Below are 23,277 nucleotides of genomic sequence, written 5' to 3'. Positions count from 1 at the left end.
CCTTAACTGGCCTTGGGATATATCAGCCCTGTCATTACCCAAGATATGCTGGATCCTTAGTTTGAAAAACCGGCACCCCTCCGATGACGCCAACGAGGTGTTATGAACACAGGATGGAGGCCAGAACCCTATTTATGGGCCCATTCTATTTTACCTACATAGCAAGAGCTGGTGGGGTTTTCGACCGCTAGTAGAGGACCACAGGAGCAATAGAACCCAGCGAGCAAGCCAGGTTATCCTCTACCTATTTCTGTGTAACACAGAGTCAGTGGAACACTTTCATAACACTATTATAAGTAGAAAAACACTCTCACCCTTGAAATAAGGAATATGCAACCTCCCCTAACCTAGCTGAGCTTTTTCAGGAAAACTGATTGGGTTTCAGTCAGGGTTTTGCATCCGTTCCTGGTTGCTGCTCTGAAGTTTTTTTTAACGCATGTCAAAATTACCAGCCGCCAGCTTCATAAGGCCAACTGGCTTGTACCAAAGTTGTCCAAGTTAACCACTCAAGAAGGCCAAATGGTATTATTAGTCATTCTAACATTACAGCTTCAATCCTCAATGCCTTTACACAGGTTCTACTGAAGACCATGAAGTTGGCTGCCAAGTAAACGTGGGACTTAATCTCAGAATGCTAGTCCCATTGAGAACAGTGAAGCTCGCTACTGAATAATTAAGTTAGGGGTGAAAGTTTAGGATTTAAACATCGAAGTCAATATCTGCTTCATTGCGCTGGGGACTGAGCTGTGAAGCAATTCAGCCCAGAACATTGTCCAGGGGGCAATGCTATTACTAAACACACAAGACCATACACACTCACACCAGCTCCGCATACTGCTATAGAGCAATTTGTTTCAAATCCAGAGTTCAGAAAAAGTGCCCAAAATAAATATAGGGAGGAAAGGAAGGACAAGTCTCACCTTCTTCAATTCCTGTGAGCAAACTCTACAGTTGTGACGACTTAACATCATCAGAGTAAAATTTCTGATTCGGTGCCTCACACTATCAAACAGGACACACGGGTCGAAACAAATATATAACCTACTCCCCAATGCCTTCACACTTTCAGCGTCTTCAGGGGAATACACATCGCCACAACCACCAGGGAAAATATTTTGACCTAGCCTTGCAAAAATATGGACCAGGTTTTTCCAATCTGGCACCCTACAGCCTGGCTGGACGACAGTTTCCATCACTATCTCACTTGGGTGATGGGGGTGTGTGGTCCCACCTATATGGCAGGCACCAAGTTGGAAAAGGCTGAGCGGCTTTAGCGTCTTGGAGGACCCGTCTCAATCGCGCGTCCCGCTTTGCGAGGAAGCAGGGCATAAGGAGTCTCTAGCGAGGCTGGAAGCTGCAGACTCCCCGCACGGGCGTAATCTACGCTTAAAAGCAGAGGTTTTGACTGCGATCAGCGCGGAAGTGGAAGGTACCCCATGACTTCAGAAAAAAAAACTTTAAACCGGTGTTGGAGGGGAGAGACCCCTTTGCAAGTTACAATTTCTACTTCTGCCTTAACTCTTCCCTGACTCCTTCGGAGGCACAAAGTCCTGCATTTGAACGCAATGAATCCTATTGAAATCAATGAGATTCGTCTCCGAGATGCGTCAGATCCAGTTTTCCAGTGGATTGTAACTGGTTGCCACACATTCCAACCCTAAAAAACCTTTCCTTACTAAGTTTTAAGTAATATATATGTGGGGAGGGAAGCATTATGTATGTATGTATGTATGTATGGTGTGCGTTTAATAACATGTATTCATGTGTGTGTGCACATATTTACCTACCTATTCTTGACTTTACATGTATAAATGGGTGAATGTATATATAACTTAGAGTCTGTACTGTACACCTGTCCATAAAAGTAATGTATGATTTTATATATTAAACTCTTTGCCTATCAGAACTTTATTTTGTCTTAGTTCACAGTGTCCTGTATATATTTGTCCCAATGTTATATATAACCCACATGTGTAATCTACATTCTTGGAAGCCTGCTGGAAAAGCTCCAAAAATGACATCAGATTCAAGTTTCATGTTAGGAATGATTCCAAGTCCTCTAATAATTCATGTCTTTCCCCACGGGAAATGTTAAGGGAAACGGTGTGTACCGGCTCATCTACAGTGAGCCTCGGCAATTGTCTGTATTATTTTCTTCGCCACATTTTAAATAAGAGGTGGCAATTTGCCCGCAAAAGGAAGAATTTTGTTCTTGCTTTAACGAAAGCTTCCCGCTGAAATAGTTATTCTGAACCCTCCAGGGGTTCTCCTAATGTATCGCTCCCTGGTGTAAAGAAAGGAGGGATGCTGGGGTCTCTGGATATCTTCCGGAAGAAACCAACGCTGAGAGACTCCCAAGGACTAGGCCAAAAGGAGCGGGGCGGGGGAAGCAGAGAAAACCTGTAAGGTCGATTCCGAATTCCCTTCGAAAGCCAGACACACGGAAGCCGTCCCTGGCTTTGAGCCATAGCTCGGCCAGAAAGGTGCCCGCCGTCCTAACCGCCCCTGGCCTTGGGAGCCGCAGTAACTTCAGCCAGGAGCTCAGTCGGTTTCTAGTTAAGGCAGCGGAGTGGTTAGACTGGACGGGCGAATACAGCCCCTTTTGGACTTCAACAGCCGCGGGCGGAGACGGAGCGAGGTGGGCCAGGGAGCCCGACAGACGCGAGAAAGAAGAGGGTTCGGCCCAGCCGGGCTTCCAACAGAGTTCTGCGCCTGAGCAGCCGAGCACAAGCCTGCTTTTCCCTGCTGCGGGCCGGCGGCAGTCGCCCTCGGAACCGGGATCCGTCTTTCCTCTCGTTCACAGGTCTCAAACGGCTTTCGCTGCCAGCGGAACTCAGAGCGAAAACGGATGTTTTTTCCCCAGCCCTCCCCTTTGCTTCGCCCCGGTCCATTCTGTCCCCTTCGGCCTCCATGGAGGAAGAGGCGGCAGGCAACAAAACGTTACCCCTTGCTGGTTCATGTCATTGCGTTAATGCTTTAATCGCTGAGTTTAATTAAAGCTTCGTGGCTCAGCGCTGTCAGGCGACCTGATTACAGGAGGGGCCCCCGGAAACCCGGCCAGGAACTCGAGCGCGATTAGAAAAGCGGACGACTTGGACGCGAACCATAAAGTTGGGCTGAGGTAGAAGCCCTGACTGAGCCGAGAAAGTGCTTAAGTGCTGGCTTATTTTCAAATTCAAACAGTTAAATTTTGCATTGTTTTCAAGAATTTCTCTTCTTCTTTTTTTCACCCCTCCGCTTTCCACCGCTTGGGAGAGGGGGGTGAAAGCATTCAGGTAATGAAGTCGGTAACTAAACGGTAATTGAATCAGCATAATTTGCGCACGGAATGCTTTTCAAATGCTCCCAGTTTACAATTAAAAGAGAATTGATGCGCTTGCTTTCAGCCAGCCGCACATTTAGAATAAATCCTGCGCCCTTGATGTTGCAATAAGGACTTCTTTTAAGTTCCAGCAAACAACAGGGCGGCGAAAGGGAGAAGATTCACGCAGTTTAGGAATCTTGAGCCTGGTTGCACGTTCAGCAGTTTTGCTCGCCACTGTTTACAACAATCACAAAGAAGAGCGATGGCTCTACAAAATCCCTCCTCCCCCCAAAAAACAATAAAAGAAAAAAAGTGCAAAGGGGAAATGACCCTTTCAGGAGTCTGTAGTCAATCAAGCCTTCCAGAGTCATTGCCCCAAGTGACGTCACTAGCGTGAGTCTCGCCACTTTGCGAGTTTTGGAGGAACGTTCCATCTCCGGTCAGTTGTCCCCTTCCAGCTGGTTCCACAACTGACCGCCGTGTAGAGAAGGGATAGTCAGAATGCACACGTGTTGGTCTTTCATTAAAAGGAAAGAAAAAACATTTTCCAAGACTTTTTGACTTCTAACCTGTGGCACACGGTCCTCCTTTAGGGGGAGGGGGAGGGGGAGCTTGCACGAGCAGGTGGATAGCATCCAAGAGCGATGATTTCCATTGGGAGGTGTTGCCCCTGTGTTCACCTGTTTACCCCCGAGATGTCCCGAGCCGGGCTGAAACTGGCGCACAGCGCCCTCAAGCGTCCAAGGCTTGCAATTACAGGCAGCGGCGGGGGGGGGGGGAAGCTTCAGAAGAAAGGCTTACCCTAGAAAGAGGTTCGTTAGGTTTCTGCCCGTTGGGCTGAAATTCCGCTCAAGTCCTTTCGGCTCTTGTTGCTCTGTTTTTTTTCCGTCCGGCCTAATCCTCATACTGTCGTTCATCCGATCTGGAAACCGAGGGCTTCCGAAAGAAACCGAACGGCGGGGCTCTGGTGACGCAGCCTGATCCTTCGATCCGCGGGAAAGGGAAGCGTACGGATGCCGTAGCCTCGCTGCCCCTGGTACTCTCCAAGGGGAGTTATTCCCGAGCACTTTCAGAGTAGGCTGATGGGGGATGCTCGGTGGGCTTACAGCGGAATGGTTTATATTAGTAGAACTTATTCTGTGGTGGGCGGGGGAAGGATAACCAACGGGGTTTTATTTTCCCACGACCATGATTCCGGCTACTGGAGAACGATTGGCAGGACTTCTTGGAGCAACAACAAAGACCTTCCCCTCGGTCCGGAGGACCATTAAAGACCCCGAGGGGTGGGGCAGGGAGACAAAGAAGCTGACTTCCAATGACCACACGGAGATGCCTTCTCCCAGATACCAGCTTCTCATGCCTAGCTCCTGGCACGTGTACTGGATTCTAATTCCCAACACGTCCGCCCAGAATTGCCAAACCACAGCTCCCATCATCCTCAGCTTGGATGGCAAACCTACCGCTCCCATCATTCTCAGCTAATGAGGCGAATGGCCATTGGTTTGAGAGCGATGGAAGTTACACTCCAGCCCTTTTGGAAGGCACAGGATCGGGAAGAGAGTTTCCGACTGGGCGCTGGAGGGAGGGGTCGGGGAATCAGGGTGACAGCGGAGTCGTCAGAGCGGCCTTGGGACTCAATTCCGTGTGTCGCCTCAGCCGTCCTGTGGTTTTGGCCCCCCTCCCATGTGTGAACGAACAGAACCTTCCACGCCCAACGTGGGCAGGAAAAAGTTTTACAGAACATGCGTCCGAAACACCACCACACACCGGCAGAATCTTTCCAAGGGACGCTGCAGTGGGCTCCTTCCTTCCCACTCTGAATCTCCCGCACAAAAACAAACCCTGATCAATAAGATTGCAATATCCCTGCCCAGGATCCGCTGTGCGACCCCCGCCCCAAGCGAAAGCTTCTCAATACACACACACACACACACACACCCCAAGCTGGAGCTTAGTCTTTTGAAGTTGCCGGAGCCGAACTCTCCTCCCTGCCTCGAGGCACGTCCGTGAGGAACGAGACACCCCAGAACTCTAGAAGTTGGTCTGGAGCTTAAGGATCGAGGCCTCCTCTGCTGCTATCCCGCCAGCAACCCCAGCTGCGAGAGGGGGGGAGGAGGGGGACGAGAGGCGCGGAAACTTACCAGGTACAGCGCAGGCTGCAGCAGAAGCACGGCGTACCAGTATGTCGGCTGCATCCTCGCGGCTCAAACTTCCTCCGCGCTGCTGGGGCTCCCTCTCTGTTCCGCCAGAACCATAGATCCACCCGGCATCTACTTTAGAGAGCCAGGACAGCTCGCTCCAGCCTAGGCAAAAATGAAAGGATAAACTCCATGACCACGAGACAAGGTTAGCTGTCGAGCTGAGGCGGGGGGGGGGGGGGGGGAGGGGAGAAGAGACACCCGGCCGACGAGGGGGAAGAAGGGGATGCCTCCAAGAGGATTAGTCCATCTAGCGAGAGCGCCGGGAGAAGAAGAGCTTTTCCTCGGGCCAAATTAACTAGTTGCGGGCTGACTCCCGAGCGAGGGGCTTAATAGGAATTTTTTAATGTCCAGCGCTACTGCTGGGAACGGAGGGCATCCATCAGATCTTTCGCCGCCACCCCGACTCTGCGCGTAGGGCAGGCGAAAAGCTACGCGCTCGGCCAGGCAGGCGCGGCAAGTGGGGGAGGAGGAGGAGGAGAGCGGCGGGGGAGGCTGAGAGGAGCCAATCGATTAACCTGGGCTCCCAGATCATGGCCGAGACCAAGCTCAAGCTCCAGGCAAAGGTTTCGAGACAGCGGCTTGCACCTGAGAGGCGCCCAAAGAACCTCGTGCGTGCGCGTACACACCTCGCTTCCTCCCACCGATCCATCCCCCCTTCGGCGCTCCGAAGCTGCGCTCCCGGCTCCGGCTCGCCCTGACCCTCTTGCCTCATTGGCGATGGCCAACCTCCCCGCCGTTCTAGTCGTCCGTCCCCCCCCCCCCCCGAAGGCTCGCGGGAAAAAAGAAGAGCGTCCACCTACTGCATGTGGGGTCCGAAAGCAGGCGTCGGTCTCCGGCAGTAGTCCATAGGAGGCAAAGCAGCACAGCAATCAAAGCCAGCTACGCGGGCTCGGGGGCTCGGGATGGCTCCCCTCGGCGCGGCTGCTCCATGATCTGGACAGAGGGGTCCCGCGGAAACAGGTGCCGCCAGCTTGCGGAAGGGAGGCGCCCGGGGGACGGTCACGATGGCAGGAAACTTGCAAGAGGAAGGAGATCTGAGGCTGTCCGGACCGCCCGCCCGCTCGCTCGCTCGCCTGCCCGCGTCTCTTTGCAGCAGCCAGCGGCACCAGCAGTAGCCGCTGCTGCCGCCGCCGCCGCCGCCGCCGCCCGGGCGTTCCGAGCGATTTGTCTCTATTAAAAATGACTTATTGGCTGGCGAGTGCCCGGCGATGGCTGCTCTTTAAGTTTCGATAAAATCTATCTGCAAAGACCTTGGCCGATCATCTCTTTAGGGGGAAGGGAGAGAAAAGGAAGAAAGGGGGAGGAGGAGTGGAAGGGGAAGGGGGGGGAAGCCAAGCGATGCAATGCAAGCGGCTGGGTGGCAGAGCCCCAGAGCGCTGTCCGAATCATTTCAGCTGGAAGGAGAAGGAAGGGGAGAAGCTATGAGACTTGAGCGGCGTCCCAGCCTCTCTAGCCTGAAACTGGCGGCGAATCAGAGCCCTCCCGAGGCGCTCTGCAGTGCGGTGCCCTGCCGCCAGGGGGCCCCCTTTCGCGCGCTGTCTCCCGCTTTCTCGCACGCGTGGACGCCCGCCCGCGCTCCCGGTGGTCGCCTCGCCGTGAACAACGGGGCGTGGAAAAGGGATGCCCCAGCCAAGCGTTAACGCGCCCTTTGCGCCGGGAGACAGGGGGAAGATTGGCTTCGCCTCGGTTCTCTCTCTCTTTCTCTCTCTCTCGCCCCGCCCCGCCCGCCTTGCTGCTTTCCCGGCTCCCTCTTCTTTCTCAGTAGCAATTAATATCCTATGAATATGAATAATGATGTCGCCCTTGGCTCCCGAACAAATAATAAAGCATTTGGAAAGGGAAGCTTCAAGTTCCCCGGAGTTGACTGCAGGGGTCTAGGAGATGGCTAGTCCAATGAGCCGTGAAGTCTGGTACCCGAGATAAGAAAAGTTGGAAGGCGCGGCGTGGCGAGAGCCGCCTCGGATGCAAAGCCTGCCCTCCTCCTCCTTTCCGGGGCGGGGTGAAGCCGGAGGTCGACAACCTGGGCCGTTTCTCCACTCCTGTTGGAACAGCCACTTTGGAATAATGCTTCGGAGTCATCGCCTTGGGCCACCTGGTGTGGGACATGAACATAGGCATTACATAACGGAATGAACATCAGCCGCCCTATGCTGGGCCCTCAGCACGTGGGTCTCCCGTTCTCCATCTGCCAGTGAAAAAAAGTTGTTTGAGGGGGATTCATATAGGTCAGCTGCCTGTTAACACCCGTTCACCATAGTTCCCAATGCAGTATTGGCTTAAGAGCAATTGTACACGCGCACACTTCTGCTATCCTAGAGTGTGCAACACTGAAAAATGTGCAACTGTGAACTGGGAATTTGAGCATCTAAGGCTAGTTAACCTGAAGTAATAGTAGCTTATAGTTATATAAGAGAGGAAGAGGAAACTGGGTAAAGGGTCATTAATCTGTTGTAAATAATCTTGACTAAGAATTTCACAGATCCATTCTGAAAGGGTAATTTTTCTTTTGGCTGTCCTGGTTTATCATAGCAAAAACCAGATTTAGGCTGCAATCCTTTACAGACTTATCTAGAATTGCACACCATTGAATTCAATGAGGTTTATTTCTGGGCAGACATTGCAATGCAAATGTGCTAGGACAGGCTGCATATAGAACATTAACTGAGCAGTTAATAATACTGAACACATCTTGCAGATGCTATTCCAAAAGAAGGCTACTACACCAAGCTTGTAAGATACCTAATTTTTAGAGTGTTTTCAGACAGCTTTCATTTCAGCTATCAGAACACAGTTTTCTAGTGTTTTAAAAGCAATCCTAATTTAGAGTGCATTTGCTAGAGACGAAGAAGTGAATTTGCAAGAGATGAAGACATGAATTTGTGTTCATCCACATCAATCCACAGACAGAGTCACTATAAATTGAGCCCTTTGCACCTTGGGAGTGTCCTGGAATAACAGTGATCCAGCACATACTTAAACAAATAAATCCTAGCTTAAATCCTAAGGTGTCTCAGTTGAAAACAAGGTAAATGCTCTCAAAGTTGAGATCATTCTCAAGATCATTTGAGGGCTGTTTACTTTTAGATCATCTTAGTCTCTGTGGTGCTCATAGAGACCAGGGTGCCTTCAGGCCCCTTATGCCAATTCACCACCCCCCTTAACTGTTTAACACATTTTCTTACTGGGTTCTTGGTGTTCTCTGAGCTTGCTCTTCTTCTTGAAGATGTTTTATTACCTACCTAGGTAACATCATCAGTGCATGGAGGAGTGAAGATGCAAATATAACCTCCAGCATTACCTTTAGGCTCCACAGACATTCTTAGAAAATGGAAATTGTGAGTGGTCACAGTCTAGTGACTGTTTTGGAAATGTGCCAGCTTCTCGAGAAAAAGGGAGCAGAGATTATAGAAAGGAGTGATTCAGCTAGAAGGCGAACAGCATTTGTGACTGCTGGCACCCATCATGGGTGAATATTCTCCCCATGACTTGGGGAGAATATTCACAAAACTCTCAGTGTCCCAGGTATCTGCACAGGCCTGAAAAAAATTACTGACCCCCTCTGCTAGGATGCACACATGTAAAATGTTCCAAACTGAACTGCCCGTGGTTTCATTTTTCTCTCTCAAGTTTTTGTTTCTGTGAATTCATAGCAAACTACTTTAGAATATGGAGGAGGTGAAAAAATGGAGCCCTTCAGAATTTTTTAACCCTCCCTCCCAAAAGAACCTCTGGAGCTCTAACCTCCAATCCATGGGACCCTGATACCTGCCTGAGCAGATTCTAATGAAGAGGACTCCGCAGCCCCTCTCATGACTCGTGGACAAAGCCTGTGATTTATCATCTTCCAAAGGAGGAAACAGAGAGACAGTCACCCTATGAATGCTCTAGTCTAGCAGAAAAGAAAAGGATTTCATTTGTCCTGCCAAGTACCTGCTCTCTTGGAACATATCTGAATGATTAATATTGCTGCCTGACATTTTGATACTAATCTCTAAAATATTGTTTCAACTCAGAGGCTTCACTTTAGAACATTGTAATAAAAAGCTGATTGGTGATTAAATGCCTTTAGATAAACTGCATTGGGGTCTGGATGTGACCATGATGGAAACCACAATGAATATTTCTTTAAGCTTGGAGTGTATTTCTACAAAAAAGTAAAAGAAAGCCAAGCTTCTGGTGTCACCATGAAATTACTTAAAAGAGATTCTGGAATTCCAGTTCCCAGTCTTGCTTCTTTCATGTTCTAAATAAATGCCCTGGTTTGTCATTCTTAAACATATTGATCCTTGGTCTCCTTAGCAAAGGATAGGTGCCACTCGATAATGAAAGCAAATCAGGCTAATAAAGCTGTACTAACTTATCATTTAAATCATAGCAGCCACCAAAAAGGAATTGGGCAGAAGTTATATAAGGATCTACTGATAGATCTCTAGGTGATTTGCAGTAAATCAGCCAGGGTTTTTCATTTTCAGTAAATAACAGTCTCTTATCAAATTGCTTGTATACTAATTTATCTACAAGTAAAAATTATTGGATTGATAGCACAAGAAACAGAGCTTTCCTAGTGGTGACACCCCACCCCCAAACTAGAGAAGTCTTATTTGATATATGCTTAACCAGTTCAATGCAGCTTACTGCCTATCTTGAACAAAACTGATGGCTGTATGTTTCAGAACACTGGAGGAGAAGAAGTAGGGAGGAGAAGGAGAAGGAGAAGGAGAAGGAGAAGGAGAAGGAGAAGGAGAAGGAGAAGGAGAAGGAGAGTTGTTTGGGGGATGCTGCTTCATGAGGAGCTGACACAAAGGTGTGGCTTCTAAATATCATGAAGAGTGTATTCATTTGCTGTGGCTGGTTTTGTGTTAACTGCTTATTCCATGACCTCAATATTCCTTAATCTATAAAACCTATGTATTACCCCCATTTATATGTGAAACATTGTGGCCAAGAGAGTGTCCTACAAGGCCATATGATGAATGGATAGTAAAATAAGACCTCAGTCCAGTTTCCCATACCCAAATTTAACTCTCTTGCTTTGAGAGCTGGCAAAACTGTCTGAGAATTCTGGGGGTGCCAGCTTTTGCTCCATTTATTTGTTGGGTCCACTTGGTTTGTACTACATTCATCTAGTTCATACCATAAAACATGTCAATGTATAATGCAACAAGGGGGCTGGTTTTCTTTTGGCTTGTCACAGAGCTTTACACTGATTTTTGTTGAGAGGTCCAAGGTCACCCAGCTAGCTTCCATGCCTAAGGAAGGACTGGAACTTGGGTCTTCCCATTCCTAGCCCAGCACATCAACCACTACACCATGCTGGTTTTGTTCGAAGAAGGCTCATATATTAGGATCATTTCTTCACTTTTTTCTCCCAACATTTGGAAGTCCAAGATATTTGGAGCAGAGTTATTTGAAGGACCGTTTTTAGGTACAGTGGCTTTCTCATAGATTCATAAATGATAGTTGAAATTATGTTAAAGATAGGAACCTTAAAAGTCAGAGGGGTAAGCTTAAATTGGCTATTCACCAAACCTGGCACACAGGTGAGATGTAGTGTTTCTTTATTTAAATTACAGTAACAATTTCCAAATGTGTACTAACTATATAAGCTAAAGTAAAGCTTCCTTCAGGCCAAGCTGGTAACTTCTTGGAGACATCCATGTGGTTTCCTTGGCAACACTACAGAAATGGTTTGTCAAGGCTTTCTTCCAAGATGGTTGCTCATCTGACCAGTCCAGCTTGGCTTTTTCAAGATCAGCCAAGGTTGATCAGATGCTGCTATCTAGCTGGGCCCATATAAGTCAGGACATGCAATTTGTCTTCCTTCCTTCCTTCCTTCCTTCCTTCCTTCCTTCCTTCCTTCCTTCCTTCCTTCCTTCCTTTCCATAAAAAATCAACTTTTAAACCATTTTTATGCATAAGAAGCCATATTTTTGATTGAGGTATGCTGCCCAGAGTTACTCTTGGTGAGATGGGTGGCTATATAAATTTGCTAAATAAATAAATAAATAAATAAATAAATAAATAAATAAATAAATAAATAAATAAATGTATGTATGTATGTATGTATGTATGTATGTTCTAGGTTTCTTTTATAAAACTGGTTGCCTTTATTAAAATATAATATTAATACATTATTTAATATGAAGTTTCTTCCCACCCCCAGGTGCTTTTCACCTAAATGATAGCCTAAACCTACAAGCAACATACTTAGATGGGAACCTGAACAGAACTGTGCTAGGAGAGGCATGTCTTGAGATGGTGCACTGCTTGAGAAAAATGTGTTAGGACCAACTCCTGTACATTGCTTCCTGTTCTTTGTTTCACCGACCCATCATACTAGAAACTAGGCACTGAGTTAATGTGGTTAGCAAGAAGATTCCATTATCACACTTTAAAAGGTGTAATCTTCAATTTGAGCTCATTGCTGGTGATTATAAAGACATGATGGCTATGGGGCTTTGAAAGGTTTTATCACTGCCTTCTTCTGGAATGTATTTTTGACTTCCCAGTCTAGCCTATAGTTTGGGACTTCCTGATGGCATCCCATTCAAAGACTAACCAGGTCCTACATGCCTGAGTTATTTCAAGAACAGCCAAGGTTAGCTAGGTACTGCCACCTGTCGCAACTTATTAATAAATGCTTCAAACCTCAGTCTCTTTCTGTTATAATCTAGATAAATAGATAGTACCTTCGAATCAATGTTGATAGGGGCAGTTTTTTTGGCGAGGTTGTCAGAAGTGGTGTGCCATTGCCTCCTTCCTAGGGCTGAGAGAGGGTGACTGGCCCAAGGTCACCCAGCCACTTTGCACCTAAGGTAGGACTAAAACTCACGGTCTCACAGTTTCTAGCCTGGTGCCTTAACCTCTCCACCAAACTGGCTCTATCACTCTAAATATGATTATAATGATAATTACATCTCTATCCTATCTTTTCTCTAGGAGCAAAGGGAGATGTCCCCTCATTTTCTCCTCACGAGAATAACCATGATCCAAACTCATCCAGTGGAGACTGAACCACTATTTTATCCTTGCCCTGCAGCTTGGTTATTTCCTTCAGTTTATTTGCATGCATTTTACTAAGGCAGGGAATGGGACCAGAAGTTTTTACCGAATTTTAATTTTATTTAATTTTTATTTTACAGCAAGGGAAAGGGCTTAAATTGAATTGGATGAAAAAGTATTCAGTTAAACTATATACTGCATAATTTTGATGAAATGAAATTCAGCTTTTGTTCTGGACCCATCCACTATTCTGTGTGTGTGTTGTGGGGATATTTCCCAGCAAAAAATAAGTTGATCGCCTATAATTTGCATTTCTGGTGCAACTCTACACAAAGCATCAACAGTGCATGAGTGTGCTGTTTTTATCTTTGGAGCTGGCAAACAAGTGGGAGTATTTACTTGAAAGTAAGCTCTGCTGGTTTCAATGGGACTTGTTGTTGAAGTGTGTCCATATCATTCCAGGCATTCTGACTCAAATTAGTCTCTGAAGTGAGCTCAACAAGAGGGGATGAGCTATATAATTCAGAACTACAGACCAGATTTAAATCAGTTTCGCTCCATTGGCTTTGAGGGAAATAGCAACAATGAAGCAGCTGGGAAGTTAAAGTTGTGTGAAAAATCTAGAGTAACTTTTCTTTTCTGTTGGGGGGGACGGGGTGGAGAGACTATCTTGAGAAAAAAGCAAAGCATCTTGAAAGCTGTTTGCATTATCGAAGAAACAGATTTTAATGAAGCAAACACAAGTAAACCAAATTGCATCTAGTTAGTTTTCCCTATATTACAATCTAAACCGGTATTTGTGGAGTCCTTGGGGTTCTCTGAGCTTGGTTGTTTTCTTGCAGACATTTTGTTACCCAGCTAGGTAACATCTTCAGTGCTAGTAGGGAGTGGAGTTTGCTCTCTGTTTATATGCAGTAGCTTGCCCTGTCAGTGTTGGTGGGGGAGTTGCTTTCTCCTTGGTAGTTCCTTGATTAGGTTGTTGTTTACCGCTTGATTGTCTGAGTTGGTAGTTCCTTAATTAAGATATTGTTTACTGCTTGATTGTTTGTCTGGTGTCAATCCTGGTGTAAATCTCTGCTTATCTGGGTGTTGATTGCTGGCGAGGAGGTGTTCTGGTCTTTTTGTTTCCTTTTTATTGTCTCTTTTGAATAGTGTGTAGATGTTGTTCATGTCTAAGTGCCTGATGATGGCTGACTTGTCTGAATACCAAGCTTCCAAGAATTCTCTCACATTTTTAGATTTAGCTTGGTCTAAGATGCTGACAGTTTCCCAGTTGAAGCTTTGGTTAAGTCTGTCCATGTGTTGTGACATTAAGGAGTTTTCATCATGTCTTCTGACTGCTAGTTGGTGTTCATGGATGTACTCTGCTAGTCTTCTGCCTGTCTGTTCTACGTAATGGCTGTTACAGTCCTTACACTGTTTTTTCTTCTTGTGCTACTGGGTCTTTTGGTTTACTGAAGATGTTTTGGAGGGCTTTAGTTGGTTTGTGTGCTACAGAGATGCCATGTAGTTGTAATAGTCTGTTGGTTGTTTCTGAGACATTTCTAATGTATGGCAGTGTTATCCTTTTCATAGCTTATGTTGGTTGTGCTGTAGTAGGTTGAGTGGTCAGGCACTTTTTGATAAAGTTGCGTGGGTATACATTTTGTCGGAAGATGTTGTACAGGTGGTCTGTTTCCTTTTTCTGCTGCTCTGGGTTGCTGCAGTGCATTTACACTCTTTTGAATAATGTTCTTACACAGCTCCTCTTGTAGGAGGTTGGGTTGTTACTTTGGTAATGGAGAACTTGGTTAGTGTGGGTTGTTTTTCAATAGACTTGTGTTTCTTATTTGCCATCATTTCCTCTGCTGATGTGGATATCCAGGAAGGGTAGTGTGTTGTTGTTTTCTTCTTCTCCAGTGAATTTAATTCCTTTGAAGATGTTGTTGATAGTTTCATGTGACTTCTGTAGTTGTTCCTTTTGTATTATGACAAAGGTGTCATCTACACACTGGATTCATATTTTTGGTTGTATGCATGGAAGTGTTATAGTTTCTAGACGCTGCATTACAATCTCTGCTATGAGTCCTGAGAGTGGTGATCCCATGGGTGTGCCTCTGATTTCTTGGTATATTTGTCCATCAAACTGAAAATAGGTAGTGAGGCAGAAGTTGATGAGGTCCATGATTCTGGGTATTTCAATCTTGGTGTATTTGGTTAGGTTGGGTGTGTTGTATAGTACTGCTGACATGGATTCCTTTGCTAGTTCTGGGTTTATGGATATAAAGCTTGACATCAAATTGTAAGAGCTAGCATTCTTAGAAGGGCTATGGAAAGATCCTCCCTTTTCCTCTGCCAAAATGTGAACAATCAGGGGCGTTCACAGTGGGAGGAAGGGGAGACATGTAATGCATGTTAAAAAGGGGTGGGGCTTTAATTTTGCAATTGTGGCTACCGTCTTGACTCTTTTGACCCATTTCTTGATCGTCTCCCATCCAAGTACTGACCATTTCTGACCTGATTTAGTTTTCTATGACTGGCTAAGGTTGCCTTGGTGCTGTCGCCTAGTTGGTCAAGGTAGGCTTACCAAATGGAAAAGTGAACATGCTTTTTTAAAAGAATGAAAACTACAGTATAGTGCAGTTTTAATGGGATATTATACACAGATTATCTTGGTAGCTGAAATTAAATTGCTTTCTGAGATTTACTGAAGCCTATTAATGTTTTACTTTTGTTGGATGAACTCATTTTAATCTTATAATTCTTTCCATCCACCCCCATTCATTATAGTTCATTTTTTAAAATATTTTGAATTGTTTTATTCTTAACCACCCAGAGAATATTGTTAAGGGAAATTCCACAAATAAAAGGAATGTATGTATGTATGTATGTATGTATGTATGTATGTATGTATGGTGTATTTATTTGTTTATGAATTTATAAACTTGCTTTGATCTTTCAAATCTGTAGTCTGACCAACATGAACTTTAATTCTATATTCTAATAGGCTTTAGAACCGGCAAGGCTTTTTCACTACTATGAATTGTATCAAGAAGAGAATTCTTTTAGCCAGTCCCATTATTAGACAACTTGAAGCAACCTTCTCAGACAGCTGAGTTAGAATGTCATGGAAGGGCAGCAAATTTTCATTTATTTTTAATTAGTACCGTATTTTTACTGTCAGGGAAGGAAAAGGCTCGTGGGGTTTTCTGTCTCATGTGCCAAAACTTGGCCAGTCTTGGGTACTACACATCTTGACCTGGATAGAGGAAAATCATTTGCTCTTTCTACTCCAAGTTGCAAAATGTCAGGAACTGGCCCTGAGTAATCTAGGCCTCTTCTTGAAGAAATGCTGACTGAACAATTTAGCTAGGCATGTGGCTTCATCTTATATTCCTGAGCTACAGGAGGGGGACTTCCCCCCCCCCTTTTCCTTCAGCCTCCAGGAGTCTTAGGGAGCACAGCAATGATATGTGATGCCATTGGAATAGGGAGAGTGTTGACATTTTCCATTCTGTCAAGCCCTACAGAGTTTTCAATATCTGTTCATTCGAATATCAACATGAAACATCTTCTCATCAAACTTTTGTGCTTTACCGTTGAAATTTGACAGGAAAATTGCAGGGGGAGGGCTGGCTCTCTTAACTCAGTTTGTGGAATGCTCATCTCTCTCACACCCCCTTAAATATACATGCACAGAGCAGTTTACATTTTTGAAAATGCTTCCATATTGAAATCTGCATACGAAAAAGGTACAGGAAAATGCTCACATATTGGAAGGCTTAGATAAAGGAAGGAAAGGTAGAAGGGTGAATCTCTGATCTCAGCAAATGGTCTCAGTCCTAGGAAACAGTACTGTAATGTGAGGTTATTCTTCCATCAAGCCTAATTTTACCTGCTATAACCAGCAGTAGCTCTCAAGGGCATTAGGTGGAAATCTTCTTGTTCCCGAAAAATCTAGGAATTAAATTGGGACCATCTGCTTGTAATGTGTCCTTCCTCATAATCAACAATTGTTTCAAGATGCAACCCGTTAATGTATGTTTAATGAGAATGCTATGGTCATGGCATACCAGCTGTGGATGAGGAGACTTGTAGTCCAACGCATTTGAAGGGCATCAAACTGGGGCAGATGAATATTATTCAGTGGAGAAATCTGCACATTTAGACATAAATGTGTTTGGGGTAGTTAGTTATTGTAAGATTGTTATGCAAAGTGCGTCCTCTTGCCTTTTCGTTAATCTATGCAATCTACATTTACCACCCAAGAAGGCCTAGAAAATACTCTTTTATTTTGTAACAACAGGCAGTCTGATCCACAGCTCAATTAAGTGGAGGAGTATGGCTGGCAGCTCCATTCCACCATGTTTATTGAGAAGGAAATCCAACTGAGTTCAATGTAGCTTACTTCCTACTGTGCATGTTTGGAATTGTAACTTTGTGCTGATTTCGCTTCATTAAGTTAAATGACAATGGCAGCAACAGTGATCCAATGTATCATCATAAGCTGCTCTTGTGACTTTCTCATCAGCACAACTTCATGCCAAAGAGGTTGCTCTTTCCATCTTCCTCGGTTTCTGTTCCAGCTTTCAGAATTTCGTTTGTCTCCATGGCTATTAGAAGATGGGCTAAAAAGGTTCACCTGTTCCTTCAAAAGAAGCAGAGTGCCAGCATGGCATAGTGCTTCTAACATGATACAAGGGTCAAGAGACAAATAATCTAATAACACCAAAGGCAACTGGGTGCCAGGACTAAACAGAGGAAGATAAACTGCTTTAGCATAGCAGCCCATAAAACCAAGCTATTCATAGTTAGAGAGACCCACATACCTTGATCTTGACTTCATGCAGACTTGCAAAGCTTCCATTCTACCCAAGAGCCCTGCCAGTTGTTGAAGGTTGTCAGGGACTCAACAGTAATTTCTGCAGCCACAAGCAGCCATCAAAACAAGGGAGATTAATGGTAACTGGGAAACCCTAGCCCTTAGCTGCTAGTCTCTGTGGGTTCATGAACCCGATTCAGGAGCTCAGATGTATATTTCTTTCCTTGTTTTCTTACAGTTTTCCCAGCTTTGCTCATTCTTTTGACAAATGAACATGGAAACATGCCATAGAAGTAACTTGTTCATTTTTCCTGTTAAAGTCAAGCACTTCTATAAATAAAAAACAGAACACACACAACTGCATTTTTAAACTTGCTCCTTCTACCCATCAGAGCTCAGTTCACCTCTTGCTGAAATTAAAACAGACTCCGCTTCTGTTTCTGAGTAAATGATGGTCTGGCATGTGGTACACCAGAATCCCCAAGCACCAGAGTCTCATTATCTCTGTGATACTTTGGCAGATCTTCCACAGCAGGTTCCTTCAGCCTTTGGAGGATGAATGGCTGGTAAAAATGAAGGGGATAGAAGAAGAGTGTTGTGATTTGGAGGGGAAGGAGTTAAGTTGATATCACCGGGAGAAGACTGGTCTTTATTAAAGAAATGGGTAAAATGAAGAAGAGGGAAAAACAGACGTCATCTTCAGTGTTTCACAGAGTGAACAGCATGACTTGCTTTGGTTCAGTCAAAAGTTATCTTTAGGGAATGTTCAGCTCAAACTTTTCACTGTTAAAGGCAAAAATCCACTTCTTCTAATTCTCTTATTATTTTTCCTGCACTGTGTTGCACAGCAGTCTTCATCTCAGAAGAATAAGAACTGAATTTCAAGCAGCATAATTTTGAATCTATTCTAGGAGAAGCCAATCTAAAGATGAACTGTCTGAATTGTTAGACATGGTTTGTCATAATAAATCTGTTCCCCCACCCATGAAATGTCCTCCTTCTCTTATCTACTGGTATAGCCACAAAGAGGAGACTAGAACATTTTATTTCTGTTTCTGCTTCCTCTTGAGCATGTCATCTGGATCCTGAGCTATGATCAGATCTAAGCATGACCATGGGGTTGGGGGGCAAGAAAGGCAAAGAACCACCACATGAAGGACACAATTTGTGCACTTGTGGTAGACCATTTTATACAAGTGGTGTCCTTTATGTGGTGATATCATGATCCACATGTTGTCATTTTTACATCGTCATGGCTTATTATGGATACCTCTGATCCTAGCTAAAGTAAGCCAGTTTAAAGATGGGTTGTTTATGTTGGTGGTTGAAACATTCTGTGTACGCACATGAGCATTCCTGAGAGTGAAAATCTAACCTGAGCAATGATTAGTGAAGCAGACTTTCTAACTACAACAGACAGGTGATTTATTTACAGGAAATACATTAAAGCAGTGTTGTCCAAACTTAGCCACTTTAAGATGAGTGGACTTCAACTCCCAGAATTCCCCAGCCAGCCATGCTGGCTGGGGAATTCTGGGAGTTGAAGTCCATTCATCTTAAAGTGGCCAAGTTTGGACAACACTGCATTAAAGGGATAGGCAAAGCCTATCACCAAACTAACTATATCTTACCAGGAGGAGAGTTCAACAGCTCTGTGCATATATGCCTGGGAAGAAAGGGAGAAGAGAGTGACCTGAGATTAGCAATCTTAAAAACAAAGAGCAGAGAAAGTGACAAATCAGGACACAGAATAAATCAATAACTCTTTACACCTTCCTGCACCTTTATTATCAGTAGGTCATGAAATGCTGAAGACTCAGGTCCATTAGATTTGGAGTCCCAATAGTTTAAATAGATTGTTATTAAGATTAAGCAAATTTTGCTGGGTTCCCACATTGTCTTAAGCCATAATGAGTTAACTGAATGTGATGTGTCACCCCAACTATTGTGGTTTATGTATCATGGTTTATGGCAAGTATGAACAATCCTATACTCAAGGGTCACACATACCCTACAAATTCCCTGCAAACTGGTGGCATTTCTGTTTTTTGAGGGGAGTGTAATCTCTAAAATACACTTGCAATAGCTAAAATTTAAACAAGAAAATCTGACTTCATAACCTAAATTTGTGACATGGTTCACCCCACTTCTCACAATGGCCCTAACCATTATGGACCTCGGTCACCCGGATAATAGCCTAGCATTATTTGTGACCTCGGCCACTCTGGCTTGTTTACCAAACCAAAGCTATGACTTATCAAAACATATGAACCCAGCTACATTGGATTGAGGTGAGATGGGGAGTGGCAGCTAATCAAAAACTAGAACTGAATGCTTCTAAAGTTATCTTCCTGGTTGTACTGGAGAAGAAGGAGGAACACGTTAGTTTGAGAGTTAGCTAACTTATTGCTATTATAACAAACAGCAGATTATTGTGGTATCCAGCTTGTGGGCAGCAAAAGGAAATAGTATTTCCTTCCCACTATGCAGTCCAATACTGCTGTAATGCTAATGACATATATTGTTCTTTTTGGTTTCCTCACCCTGCAAAAGCCCAGATGACCCCATCTCACTACATCCCGCAAATTTATTATGCACCTGCATGGAATTCCTGGTTGCTTGTAGTGTTTAATAAAGTCCTTAAATATACAAGGATGGGCTGCATATAGTTACTCTTCCGAACATCACCCAACGTGCTGCACCTAGTTTATCTTGATTAACCTCAAAAAGTTATGTGGGGTCAGGGCTATTAATACTTGGAGGGGAGACCCAGGAAATCCAAGAACCATAGGCAAGATTGGGAAGCACAAAACAAAAATGTCATCCCAGAAGACGGCTATGGATGGCTACGGCAACTACTTCCGTACTGTGTCAAGGATGCTACATGCATACGTCTTTGAAGTCACCAAAAGTTGAACATGAGGAGGCTATTTTTGAGCATTATACAGTGGTACCTCGGGTCACGAACGCTTCTGTTCACGACCAGTTCGGGTCACGAACAGCACCGTTCGCAAAATTTTGCTTCCGTTCGTGAACGCCGGATCGGGTGACGAACAGGATCCGTGGCCATTTTCCCTGCCGTGACACGTGGTCGTGGCTTCCTGTAGGGAGGGGGACTCTCCCTCCAAATAATAACCGCCTCCCCACCCGCCTTCCTGTCCTCCACGCCTCAAGCAAGGTTAGCGTTCTCTCTCTTCATACTGTACTGTACTTTGTGTCATATTTTTGTGGTTTTAAAAAAAATACATATGGTTCAGAACGGATTAACCATATTTACATTGAACCTTATGGGAAAATTTGATTCGGGTCATGACCAAAATCAGTTGGCAACCAAATTCGTAGGGGTCAGAACGGATTAACCGTATTTACATTGAACCTTATGGGAAAATTCAGGACGCGACCAGGATCGGTTGGCGACCAGAGTCGTGGAACGAATTAAGTTCGTGAACCGAGGTACCACTGTATATATCCAGGAGCTACCTTGAAAAAATGAACAAAAAAAAATAGTATTTGGATATAGGTAGTCCCTAGTTTAAGAACAAATTCCGTTCCAAGATCTGTCCTTAAGTTGAATTTGTAGGTAAACCAGAACAGTATTATTGCATAATACTGTATAAGTAGTATTGTGTAATTAACTTGAACCATTGTGTATTTAACTCAAATTTTGCTACAATAGGCTCTGTTCTTAACTATGGGTCATCTGTAAATCAGCCATTCTTAACCAAGGGACTACTTGTATTTCATTCACCAAAAAAAAAAAAAAATCTAACTCGGGTTTTTTTTACTGATTTTTTTTTTTTTGGTAAAGTACACAATACATATTTAGGATTTTTGCATGTCACATGTTCACTTTGTCAGATCTGACAAGTCTTCTATAACAGTATTCTGAGGTATGGAATCTTTGGTGCTCTCTGAGCTTGGTTGTTTGCTTGCAGACATTTCATTACCTGACTAGGTAACATCATCAGTGCTAGTTAGTGTGGGATTTGCTCCCTGTTTTTATACAGTATGTTTTTATACAGTATGGATAAAAACAGGGAGCAAATCCCACACTCACTAGCACTGATGATGTTACCTAGTCAGGTAACAAAATATCTCCAAGCAAACAGCCAAGCTCAGAGAGCACCAAGGACTCCACAGTTCAACCCTGAGCTACATATATTCTCTTCTATTGGTACTCTGAGGAATGGCATCATTTTAATTACTCATACATGAAAATACCTTTCAGCACAGTTACAAGGAAAGACCTGTGGTGAGCAAGGAAACAATTTGCTGCAGAAAAGCAATGAATTGGGTGGTTCTGCTAAAGAGATAATTAGATTTCAAAAATTGCTGTGTGACTAAAGTGAAATTTGTCATTAAAATCCAATTAAAGGGATTCTTTATGCTGGTCACCTTAGGGATTATTAACTGACAGATTCCCAAAGGCAACATAGCTGAAGACAGAAACATTGATAATAAAAATTTTAATAATAGTTCTTGCATCTTGATCCATAGCCCAGTTACATTGTTGAACATTTGGATAGAAGCTAGTTCTATCTCTGATTGCCAGCCCTCTTTTTTTTTTCCTAGAAAAACTCCCACACTTTTAATTAACCTATTGTATCATTGGCAGAAATTCAACTGGTGAAATTTTCCTCCTGCTAGAACTGAGACAGGGTTAGTATGGTGGCCCCAGCCTGAAACACAAAGCATGCCAAAACTCACATTGACTTGGGTGCTCAAAATTCCTCTGAGAACTTTGAGCCACAGTTCAGTCATATTTGGGAAATCTCCAGTTCCTACTTCTGTAGCAGTAATGCAGCTCGTTATAGTAGGCTATAGCTTATGACATCTAACTGCATCTGCATATTAGGGAAACCTCCACATGCTGAAGTGTAACTTGTCTTGTAATGCATTTTTAAGTCACCCAATAAAACACTAAATATTTGTTGGAAGAGAGTGGTGTCAAATTCCTAAGAAGTCTGAATAAGTACAATTCATTTTTTGTTTCCTTAAAAACCTCTTCCATGTAATCCAAATTATACAATGGCAAAACTGGAAAGCTTAGAATATGCCTGTATAATTCCACAAAGGATTATTAGGAAGGTAAATTTAACCACTGGATAATTTCTAGTTTGCTGGCTAGATCCATGGATATCATAGAAGTTGCATCTTGCTTTATTGGCCACAGCAACAGTCAATTTCCCCAAAGAGGCTGGCTTTCACTTTTCCTCTACTTTCTATAAAGTAGAAAAGAAAGTTGTGCTGAGAAAAGAACGTTGATGATGGCCTGCTACATATATCCACACAAGAGGTCCAGATGTTCTCTCTCCAACTGTACTCTTTGAAGTGAACTCTAAAGTACCTAGTTTAGCTTGGCTGACTTTGTTTTATTGCTGTGTGCTTATTAACTTTTTTTCCCTTTGTTTCCCGATGAAGTTGGCTTCATTGGTTTAATAAGGGAATTGCTCTTTAAAAACCTCATAATGTGTGAGAGTGCACAGTTGTACAGCTAGCCTTTTGTTTCAGGATCGGCACAAGGTTTGTTTAGCTCTGCACTTCTGAGTTTTCAGCAAGAAAATCCAAAACAGCTTCTTTTTAATTTTTCTTAAATCTGGGCTGAAGGGAAAAATCCTTGGTAGACTTCTCCATCCAGATAGACTAGGATATGACAGGACATTCAACCTGACTGGTAGCAACCTATCATAAGTATGTTTTACTGGGTACCTTTGGGAAGAGTGGTATGCCAGGGAGGCCCTTTCTCAGTTTGTAACAATAGTTATAGAGGAATAAACAGAGTAAACAAACTCAAAAATACTCAAAAATACTCACTAGAATCCTCTAAAGGTCCTCTAGAGATAACTATAGCAGATATTGCACTGAATCCTACATTATACATTATAATGTTTAAGTAGTCTGAAGGACAGGAGAAACAGTCAGAGAAAAACAGGAAATCACTAAGGTGCTTAACATAAAGAAATGTTGAA

The 23,277-nt window shown here is 44.0% G+C and overlaps 1 protein-coding gene across 2 annotated transcripts in view; it reads right to left on the bottom strand.

Annotated features, from left to right (window-relative positions):
* The window catches only part of NXPH1 (neurexophilin 1), a 296,010-nt gene that overhangs the window by 178,090 nt on the left and 94,643 nt on the right, over nucleotides 1–23,277 (bottom strand). For both annotated transcript variants that reach the window (XM_088150645.1, XM_088150646.1), the window contains exons 3-6: nucleotides 18,940–18,974; nucleotides 7,420–7,597; nucleotides 6,306–6,899; nucleotides 5,446–5,607 (exon numbers count right to left, since the gene is read on the bottom strand). In XM_088150645.1, the coding sequence (XP_088006771.1) occupies nucleotides 5,446–5,499 (54 nt within the window). In that variant the 5' untranslated portion in view covers nucleotides 5,500–5,607; nucleotides 6,306–6,899; nucleotides 7,420–7,597; nucleotides 18,940–18,974. The remainder of the gene's footprint in view (nucleotides 1–5,445; nucleotides 5,608–6,305; nucleotides 6,900–7,419; nucleotides 7,598–18,939; nucleotides 18,975–23,277) is intronic.

This window comes from Python bivittatus, unplaced genomic scaffold (assembly GCF_059951505.1).
Source record: "Python bivittatus isolate LINGU-HERP-01145 unplaced genomic scaffold, Pbiv_v1 ctg000610_np1212, whole genome shotgun sequence".
Classification (NCBI taxonomy): domain Eukaryota; kingdom Metazoa; phylum Chordata; class Lepidosauria; order Squamata; family Pythonidae; genus Python; species Python bivittatus.
This window is presented reverse-complemented; position numbering and strand designations above follow the sequence as displayed.